At 34.4% G+C, this 11,231-nt stretch overlaps 1 protein-coding gene across 3 annotated transcripts; it reads right to left on the bottom strand.

Moving 5' to 3' along the window:
• Positions 1 to 515: 515 nt before the first annotated feature.
• Positions 516 to 9,452, bottom strand: LOC111047431 (RNA polymerase II subunit A C-terminal domain phosphatase SSU72). Of its 3 annotated transcripts, none has more exons than XM_039445120.1 (5): positions 9,086 to 9,452; positions 7,794 to 7,890; positions 4,817 to 4,960; positions 4,050 to 4,189; positions 516 to 3,122 (listed from the first exon to the last, which is right to left on the bottom strand). In XM_039445120.1, the coding sequence occupies exons 2-5, from the start codon at positions 7,871 to 7,873 to the stop codon at positions 3,088 to 3,090; spliced, it is 399 nt and encodes a 132-aa protein (XP_039301054.1). In that variant the 5' UTR covers positions 7,874 to 7,890; positions 9,086 to 9,452; the 3' UTR covers positions 516 to 3,087. The 3 variants fall into 3 exon arrangements, with proteins under 3 accessions (XP_039301054.1, XP_039301056.1, XP_039301055.1); XM_039445122.1 differs by lacking the exon at positions 9,086 to 9,452 and adding an exon at positions 8,733 to 8,858; XM_039445121.1 differs by lacking the exon at positions 9,086 to 9,452 and adding an exon at positions 8,504 to 8,539.
• Positions 9,453 to 11,231: the final 1,779 nt, after the last annotated feature.

The raw sequence follows: 11,231 nt of genomic DNA, 5'->3' as shown, positions 1-11,231 counted from the left end.
GGAAAAGAAACAGTTTTAGGCTTTAAGCCTGTTGTTCCTTCCCAATCATTCATAATTGAGAATGATTTTGTATGTATCAATTTATAAATGATTTTAAGATATACTTAGCTGCGTTCAGAATTCGCACAGCGCGGCAAACGCGTTTCTCAAACCATTATTCGCTGAGTACGGTAATGGAGATCAGAGCGCTAACCTGCCACGTGCTCCAATGTTGTCGGCGGGAGCTTGACAGTTCTTTGCCCGCGAACTGGAATCGCGCGACCTGCGATCATCTTAGGTACTGCTCGCGTTCCGTTTGTGTGAGGCGCAGCGCGTAAGTCTGTACGCACCTCAACATTTTGGAAATTGCAAAGATTCCTACTGAAAAACATGCTGATTGGCAAACACAGTGACTCGTGGGGATTGATTTAGAAAGTTACCACCGTCTTCTATAAGAGTTCCGCATTGCAGAAAAATTAAACAATTTATTTATGGAATTTCAATTTGTTATCAACTCAATGAAAATTTCAAGACATAAAAAGGTAATTTTTATTCATGAAAGAGTCTGAAATGGATAGTTTTGTTTTGAAAAGCTTCCCAGATATTCTTATCAGAGTATAGAATCGTCAATTTAGTGATTTATACAATATAGAATGTAATTTATGTATATAGAATGGTTACAATGGTACGGCTACTAATGAACAATTATATCTATCAATAGAAATTTCATCCGTAAAATTATATTTGTATAATTCATGTTATACGGACGGTAAAGAATCAATCCTCTACCTTGCTCTAGAACGAAGAGCATCTAAGGACTTTCTCTGAATAACGTTCTAACAATATGCTCTCTAAACAGCCATTTCTTTCTAGTGTCACCTAACATTGAACATGTAAAATCCTTACATTACCCTAAAACTTCTGCTTCAAAAATTCAATTGAAATGATTTTCTAAAGTAATTCATGTTTATTGTGCAAAACTATTTGCGCTCAGAAAAGGATAACTGAAAGTAAATTTACAATTTCAAATTTGGAAGGTTGATAGATAGAAAATATTCCAGGCCTTTGAACTAATATTGAAAAAAAATCTTGAGCTTTAATTCTGATTTGATTAAATCATTATCATTAAAAAGATGGACAAAATTTGATGAAAAATTGAGTTTTGGCCAAAGCTTGACCTCTTATTATGACATTGGAACGCCTTTTAAATGCTTATTTGAATAAGACTAGGATATTCCTAAAATATTGATTAGAACAATAAGGCTTGTCTATGATAGATCATCTAAATAAATCCATATTTTTAGAAGTTATAGACTGAAAATTTCTCCAAGAATTCCCTATAAAAGTCAATAAATAATTGTCAAAAACTATAAAACATAACATTAAAATGTACATAAGTATCTTGAAAAAATCACTCATCGTTCAATGATTATGACAATAACTGTTACACAACCATCAGAACATTAAGAGGGGCCCGAGAGTAATAAAACCTAAATTTGAAAGACTAATCAGTCGCTCACTGAGATCCAGGTGTTTGAGAGGGATCAGGAGGTTGAAATCCCTCAAATCTGTGCGGAGGAGCTATCTAGATCCATATCTAGGTCCTATTGAAAATTTTTGGATCCTATATTTTGCATCAAAACTATATTCGATTGTAATAGAGTGGATTCTTAATAAAGTCGCATATAGCATGGAGAGCATTATCTCTCTAAATTTGTGGAATTTGTCAGAGATCATTTCTATCGATTTTATGTAGCATTTACTTGAATTTCATCAACATAAGTGGCCATTCAATTATACAAAGTTTCAGTTAATATGAGTTATTGGGTTCATTGGCCCTACTCTTATTTCAGACATTTTTCATTTTAAGATGATTTGGCCATTTTTGAGTGAGGACTGGTTTAAAGGTGGAACATCCTCTTTGAGTTAAGGCTATTTATTGAAAAATTCTCGAGAGAAATACTACTCCTGAATTTCCAATTTGTAGTAGAGTGAAAATTTGCGAAAATCAACAAATAGAATGTAGTATAGTAACTTCTTATCAAGCCTTATTTTCCATAATTATATTCTTCCAAGAAGTCCTCATCGTAGAATACTAGAAAAATACTTGAGAAAACTTCTGAAATTTCACGGTTTACCAAGAGAGACTGACTGGAATTAACTTGAAGTAACAAGGGTAAAGCTTGACAAACCATGCCATATTGAGTGGCTTACTAGTCACTATATAGTAGCCTACCTATACGAAGGCAGTTTTAAATGTTTCCGAACTAACCATGAAGATGACAACCTATTGAACAAGATCTTCTTAGTCATATTTTGTAGTTAGGCACTAAAAATTAAACCATTTTGGAGGCGTAGTATTTATTTTAAAGACCCAAGTTGTACTCCTAAACAGTCCACGAATTTCAGTTCTGAATGGTAAGTAACGGACTCGAATATTATCTGAAGAAATAAATTGGTGCCTAAACTGCGCCAACAGAGTTTAAATTGAACAAGTTTTGGTCTGTAGTGAGCAAACATCGACTTACTCGAACAATATTAACATAAATACTATGCATTCAAAATGGCACACATTTCAGTAACTATACACCAGATCTGTTTACGAGTGTTGTCATCTTCAAGCTTAGGTCGGAAGCTTTCCAAACTGCCCTCGTAATTTTCAAATTGACTATCATTGACAATTTTTGTTAGAATAGATACAGTTAATGCAATCTTCCACAACTGAAATCGTCCAGTTATTAGTCCAGGTTTGTTCAGAACCGACTAAATTATCAATTAAACATGATATCACTGCAGCATTAATGCTTCAGGTATGAGTAAAATAATCATCCAAATCAGAACAGCAATGGAGTTTGAAGCAAACTTTTCTCGATTAACAAATTACAAGTGTTATGTGAATAGTGTAATCAAAGACACCTGGATTTCATGTGAAAAAAATAACGATGAATAGATTACGATCTCATTATTCTTTAAATCGGGGGTATGAAATCCCTCAATGCCCGAAAACATTTTTCTTAACAATACAACAGCATTAAGGCGCAATTATGTCTGATTCCTGCTGCTTCCAACAACTTATTAAATCACAACAAAGCCACATGTCCAACCTCATCAACCATTTTCATACGGTAGTCTCCAGTATTGATCTGAAAACACAATTACCAATCATGAGGACTCAGAAACAACATGTAACTTGATAATTTATGAACGGTCAATAAATACAACCAAAAAATACCTACTAAGCTTCAAATAAAATATTTATTTGAATGCAGAGCATCGCTACCTTAATATTTTTCATTTAGGCTAGGTTATTTTCTTGGAATTAAACACGAGGAAAAATTCACTCACATAACAAGCCTTGCGCACACAGGTGCGAATCGTGTACAGGACGATGACAGGAGCAACACCATTTTCAAGCAGTGCTCTAATTACTCAATTTAACGGTCGTCCTGGCACACGATTCACACACGTGTACGCAGGTCTCTAATAGAGGGTTTAAACTAAATTGGAGAGGCTCAAGTCCCAGACCTAAGTGGATCTTATCAACAGTATAAGGTAGATTTTAAATTTAGTTGGGCAGTCCAAAATGTCACCTATCGGTCAGAAGTACCAAGAGATAACTTATCTAATCTGAATGATCAGTTACAATTTTAACTACTTCTTTAAATGACTTTTCTGTTATTGTACATTGATTGGATGAATAAAATCTTTTTCATTTTCATAATAATTCAAGTACCGTATATTATTTTCCTTCCCTTTGAGTTTTTTGGTTGTTGGTTGATACAAAATAATCATAAATTTGTGTATTTTAATTAGTTAACGACATTCAGATTCTTAATGCGTCTGTCATTCCATTTCATAAAAAGTTCTTGAAATACGATTAAGCATTTTAATTTGAAAGTATAGTAATGATTCTATTAGATAAAAGATATGATAATCCCCTCCATCTCTATGAATCATTGGCAACAGCATGAGGTACTTGAACGGGATGATTGACCATACATCCGGTTCAGATAGGGGAAAAGACAACACATCTGAAAGAGAAATTGGGAGAGTTGAAGAAAAATACCTACATTCCACTACTTGGTCATAAACTCTCTCTTCGCAGGTAACGACAATGTCAAACTTTTCTTTACACAGCTGAAATCTTTCTGGTTTTGGCTTTATCCTCCTATTTCTGTCAATCATGTTGAGTAGTCCATTTTGAGTATAACTGAGAAGTTTGATTAAGGAATAACATTCTCGACATAGGTAGGCCTAAGTGTTAAGAAACCAGAGTATTTAATGTTACCTTCTAGATGCGATGCAAGATACTATTAAGAGCAGTTGTCGCTTGTCGTTCACAAGAAACTGTAAGTAAAAAATAACTAATTTAATAATCAATGTTACTGAAAAAATTATGCACTTGAAGAGTACACGTATTATTCTTTATACATCAATATTATGATTGGATCAGTGTATGCAGTAGCTTTTCAGTTCTTATATCAGTGTAGTTGCTTTTCAGTTTTCAATATTTATTGTTGATATTAATAAATCTGGTACTTCCTTTCATTCACTTAAGGTACCTCAATACGTATAGAGATCGACCTTCAGTCTGGTTAATGGCCGGCCCACATTATGATAATATGACATGTTTCATTAGGGGTTATTCTGTTTTGTCTCATGGTTTGGTCCACACGTGACAGCCGGCCGTCAGCCAAACTGGAATATGTGTGGATGAGCCTTTGTGACTTTCACATGTAAGCATTTTGTACTACAAATCTTACTAAATCTTAATTAGTTTTCCATGAAGATTGATACTCTTGCAAAATTCAAAATTTCAAGCTAATAAAAAGGATACAAAGTTTTGTCTTTGTTTAAGAGATCCTGGTAGATTTCATCATAGGTGCAACTGAAGTCGTATACATTTGGCCTGTCGGGTCCAGTTCCAGGTAATTTCACCTTGTCACCAGTTCCAAATGAGCGGACTTTGAAGCCCTTTTTGCTGAAAAATTGAAATTATTATAATGCAACCACGAATTGTACAACTTTAAATACCTATCTTAAAGCTAAACATACGGCCACCACTGGGTTGAAATTCAGGACAATCAAAGTTTATGAGGCACAAATCCAATTCATACCGATCATTTTCAAGTTCAGACAATAATTATTTTAATGGAAATGATCAATTCAATCTCATATTGAATTAGACAAGGAAATGATTAATGGATTAACAAGAAAATGTAAATTCAAGTTTTCAGAACAGTTTCAATTCATTGACAGGTGATTCAACTACAATAGAGGGCCAAAATTTAGTCTTGAAAAGACGTCAATATAATCACCATGTCCCAAGATTCATAATATGAGCATCACATTCTGCGAAAAGCTATTTGTCATAAGATTCGGAAACACAATGCTATAAAGATGCTGGCGTTAGAATGCGAATAGATGAAAAGTATTTTTTAAGATGATTCACAAAAATAATCTAGCATTATCAATTTCCTACAACAAAAATAGTTCTGCATTTCGGAAGTAGAGGATGCCTTGATCAACTCATAAATCACCCGCGCACTTCCCATTACCCAAGCACAAGCAAAAAGCTCATGTGGGCATCATCCGCAATAACAAAATCTGTTTTATACACACATCAAAAGAAAACAAATTATCAATCTTTTTGGAAAAACTTTCCTCTTCACCAATACCAGCAAGGCCGGATGGGTTGCGTCAAGAGTTATAATTTATTACTTTTCACATTAAAACTATCGAATGGTTCTGGAATGGCAAAGAAGTGCAAACAACAAATGCTCAAAAGAAGATTAAAATGATGAAAATGTATGGATGCAATTTTTGACCCCACAGCTCTATTTGGGATAGTGTGGAGTAGCCGTAGTCGAGTGGATTAGATGCTGGCTTTAAAATCCAAAGGCCCTGGTTCGAATCCCAGCCAGTGTAAGATATTTTTCTCGGGCCACTCCCGTGTTTCGGATAGACACGTTAAGCCGCCGGTCCTGGCTGCCTAAAAAGCAGTCGTTAGGTCATGTCGGAGGCCCTGAAATTGATCAGTTGCGACCTGAGAACTCTTGACACCAGACCTGAGCCAGCCAGGTCACACGATATTATTATTATTTGGGATAGTAAGGAGGTAAACATGAGATAGTGAGGGAGGGGGTAGACTATTTGGGATAGTAAGTGATAGGGATGAGGACTTTTGAAATCACCTCCTTACTAGTCCTATCCTAACAAAACTGACATGTCAAAAATTGGGTTCCAAACATTCACTCAAGATTTCTCTATCAACTGATCTAGGCTATTGTTGCAAAACTAAAGATTTCACACAAACAGTCGTTTTGGAAATTAATAGAATAGTGACATTATATACATAATATTAAAGAGAATTTAATGCTCTATAAGCTCACAATCAGCACGGATTTTATTCATTGGTCGTTTAAAACTATAAAACCAAAAAGTGGAGGCAAATGCGTTTTTCAAAAATGTCACAATTATTAGCGGCTATCAAGAAACTAAGAACGATGTAAAAAATTTCGAATGAAACTTGAAGAAAATTGTGTAACTATTATGTTGTTTGTATAATATTTTTATGTTCTTAAGACGCGTAGTTTTCGATATATATGCGAACACAAACAATTGTACGAACTTTTACATTTGTTTTTAAGAGTTGGTTCAGTACCGGTATGTCTGAATAGCCAAGCAATTTGAATAAATTGAACTGCATTTGAGCGGATAATCTTCCTATGCAGTTTTAAACTGAACAGTGCACAAATCGCTCTCCAAGTGCAGAAAGTGGGATAGGAATAAAAATACTTTGAAGTTGGCATAGTAGGCTATATCATAGAAGATATAATAATATAGAGAATAACCTGAGTTAAAGCCAGAAATAAAGGAAAACTCTCTGACACACAATAAAATAAAACTCTCGAGACTGACAAACACAATCCACCTCCACTTCGAAAAATGCACCTTCCAAGATTAGCCTATATATTAGAGGATTTATTGAATTTTATAAAAATCTTGTAAAATAGATTTGCGACATTATAATTATATAATTATTGTAATCTATAAAATTTCCAAACCACAACCTCTGAAACTTGTTTTTTTTTTCATTTTCATTAGTTTGAGGATTGAAATGTTTTATATTGTTATATGTTTCACTAAGTTGACAGACGTAAAAGAGTGTATAATTATTATTGACAGTTTATATGTCAACTCTACGACAAGGACCAAGTCAGGTCCACTTTCTGACACAGTCAATCCAGTAATCTGGTCATGAATAAGGAGAGAAGTATGAAGTACATGTCCTCGTAGTCACATCAGATAAGCAAAGTTCGTGCTTTATTAGGTTTCATTGAAGAGTTTCTGCTCAATACAAGTTGAGCCCCAACTATAGGCCTACATATAAAACTAAAAATATTCCGGTTGAATACTTAGTATTTGAGTAAGTTGGAATGGGCACACCGCGCTTCCGTTAATGCAAATGTCAATTTGCGAGGAGCGCGCGTACCTCCTGTGTGCTATGAGCTTTAGACGCGCTGAATTTATTTTTGGCGTCATCTTCAGAATGCATAGTTTCTTATATTGCGACCGGATAGTTTACCTTATAAAAGACACTGCACCCGATTAACGAGCAAAAAATTCAGTGCGTCCAAGACACCCATATCGTTGAAGTCTTAGCTTTTAAACCAATTCCTGGTGGTTCAGAGCTCACCGTATTAATATGCGATGAAGCCTATGGAACCATCATCCGCAGCAAAATAAAATGAATTAATCAGTAATAATGATAGTCATCTTACTAATGGATGAAAAATATTTATACTTAAAACCTTAGAAACGCATGAGCTTCCATACTCCTATTCATGTTGCTGGAACAAACAACTGCTATATTTAGATTGGCTGCCGGCATGGTGCTTGATCCTTGACCTGTATAATAAAAGGCACATGGATATACAATTATAACTGATATTAGAATTTTTGTTATCCAATAATAATAGCAAACGATAGAGTTACGGAGCAACAAGCCTCACTTCTCGATTCAGAATTTTGGAACCCTTCAGAACTCTTTCAGTTTCACTGAATAAACCTGTATCTACTACAAAATGTGATAATATAGTCTGTGGTTGGGTACATAAGTTTTGCCAAGCTTAGAGCTTTTATTACGAAATTTTAAAAACACCCACTAAAAATATTTAACATATTTTTTTTAAATATGTAGAATAGAACAAGTAAATATAATACAAGCTACCAGAAATGAAAAATAAAAATATTAGTAGCATGATTATTTGTATTTGATTCATGTAAATAAATTTCTGCTAAGCAGAAAGAAAATACAATAGTTTTATGTGAATGTTCACCAATGTGAGATCACTCATATAAGAATCAATTACATTCTTTCTGCTCAGCAGAGCAAAAATTTAGAGAAATGCAGGGTCAAGGTTGCACTTGACCACATGGAATTGCTAAGATTTTTACGCTTTTCTGGTAGATTTTAAACACTCATAAAAAAACAACTTTAACATGAAGGGAATATACTTACACTGAATCTATAAAAGTTCAATTGGAAATAATTTCCAGTATACTACTACTAATGATAGTTTACTCTAGTTAGGCCTAAGTACTAAGAAAGTTGGTAACTGGTCAGCTAATAATAAAAATTCTTGAATTACAAGTTTGGTAATAGCAATAGATCATTGGAAAGAAAAAAGTGCTCGAACCTACTTTGAACCTAACTTCATCTTTATCTCAAAATAATAAATGCACCTAACCGTTAAAAAGTCATAGCGGGCACTTCATTTCAAGTATGTATGATTGCTCAGCTAATCCTTAAAATATTGTTAACAATGTTATAGGCTATAATTATAAAGTTACAGTATTTGAAATCGTCTTGACCTCCTCTATCGATATTCCGCAGACTATTATACTAAATAAGTAGGCCCTGTTAACATTTAACCCTGGAATGATGATCTGTTTCAATAAATGACAATATATAATATCTGGTACTCAGTCATACATAAATAAAAATCTATAAGAATAATGCAAGAGAATACACTATAACAGTTGTGAGATAACCTATAATATTATATAGTAGAAAAAGTTTTCAACTTGGATAATTACCAACCTTTTTCCAACGATCCTAATAAAATTAATTTGATATGAGTTAAATAACAGAATTTATTAGATTATAAATAATGGTAAGAGGTTTTGCTTTTTACATTCCTTCATTCATACGAAACGTCAATATGGAAGATTCAGAAAACAACAGAAATTGGAAGATTGAAAGAAAACAAGGAATTTCAGTCTATTGAAAAAATTGGGCTGAATTATGTAAGATATAATGATGACGAATTAAGAAATGTCTTGTTAAACTTCAACATTACTACTTAATTAATGGAGTTATAATATTATCTGAATTTCTGATTATGAAAGCAAAGACAAGACAAAAACAAAAATCAAGGTCGGTTGGTTTGGTACCATAAGAACCGTGACAAACTGGGTTGACGACAAATTAGGTCGTTTTCCAACATACAACAAACTGGGTCTACTCAGGAATGTGAGCCAATCTATCGGCTTTTCAAATGTGTCTCAATCTGTCGGGAAAGGCAAAAATAAAAATCAACTTTGGGCCCGTTCTATGAACATGGAATGTGGTAAATTGTCCGATTCACAATTTACCGAGTAAAAAGTTCCACGTTCCATGGGAGGAATTTTGACAGATTCTGTTCCAGTTCCAACTTTCTGCCACACAGTCGAAGTGTGGTAAATTGTCCGACTTGGAACAGTTCCAACAGTGCCTACTAAAGATCTACAGAAGATCTACTAAAGATCTAATGTAGTTTCGTAAGCAACGTTTCGTAAGCAACGGTTCCAACTATCTGAGCTCTCATTGGTCGATTATTGTAGTCTGCATGCTTCTTTGTGCATGCGCTGATATTCTGTTTACCATAGCATAGAATACATAACCAACAATATGATGTTTGACTTTGATAACCATTCATTAGATGAATTTTTCTCGATAGCAAATTTGAGAGTAATGGAATAAAATAAATTCACACTTTTCTAGACGGTAGGTTTGTAAAACAGCCTTTCTTCATTCACGCAGCTAGTAAACGACTCATTTTAGTGTAAATCAACTTAATATGTGCGCGCCAAAAGCTTGAACCAACGATTTTCAAATGGCGTTCCATGGGAACATTTTGCACTAGTCACGTGATGGAACAATTTACTATTATAACTGGAACAATTTACTGTACACAGACCGTACACTTTGTTATTTATATGGCAGACTGGGAGTCTACCCATACATAAACGACTGGGAGGCGCTTTTGTAGTGTCCCGGTTTTTTTCTTGTTTAGGCTAACCGTCCACTGAAACCGTATTCAACCCATCCATTTGGCCATTGGATCGGGCAAATCTGCCGGCCGTTAATTCGGCCAAACACGGTTGTCCATTGGAACCGTTTTCGTCAGTCTAGTTCAGTAGTTGGCTGGTTGCCAATTATTGAATTAGCTACTATCAAAGCCACCAAAATTTTTCATAAACAATGATTATATTGAGATTTTAAAAATTGAATAAACAAATATCAACTAAATTATTTATTTATTACAATAATCTTACCTTCAAATCCTATTTGTTCAGCAATCTTTGTCCACAGATTCCTTTGAACATCACGACAATGATGTCTTTTGTCTCACATATCCCACAATGGAACATGCTCTTGAACCAAGCTTATCAACTTTTCATTGTCCATAGTTGAAACTTCATAAAAAAAACAAGTTCAAAAAACAAAAACAGACAAGACTGTGAAAAAATTTTCAAGTTAGGATGATGTTGTCTCAGCTCAACTTCGGCCGGATAGAGCCGGAAAATCCCATTCAATTCAGATCGAAAACTTGATCGGCCGGAGACGGCCCTACGAAGTATGAACCTGTTGCAATGGACGAGCATCTATAGACTAGTAGTTCTGTGGACAGTAGACCTCACGCAGTATTCTCATCCAAAAGTACCTGATTGAAACTATAGACCTTATGGAAATACAGCAATAGACTGGCTTCTCCACACATCTGTGTAATCAGTTGTCAGCTGATTTATGATGAATAATTCTATAGTCTGATTTTAACTCTAATATTGGCGTATGAAGGAGGCTCCTTTTTCCTTTTATATTATCCTTAAAATGCAAAATTTCCAAAAAACCTTGTATATACGTCGACGCGCAATTAAAAAAAGAAACATACATGATTGTCAAATTTCATGAAAATCTATCACCG

Source organism: Nilaparvata lugens, unplaced genomic scaffold (genome assembly GCF_014356525.2).
Source record: "Nilaparvata lugens isolate BPH unplaced genomic scaffold, ASM1435652v1 scaffold6189, whole genome shotgun sequence".
NCBI lineage: Eukaryota > Metazoa > Arthropoda > Insecta > Hemiptera > Delphacidae > Nilaparvata > Nilaparvata lugens.
This window is presented reverse-complemented; position numbering and strand designations above follow the sequence as displayed.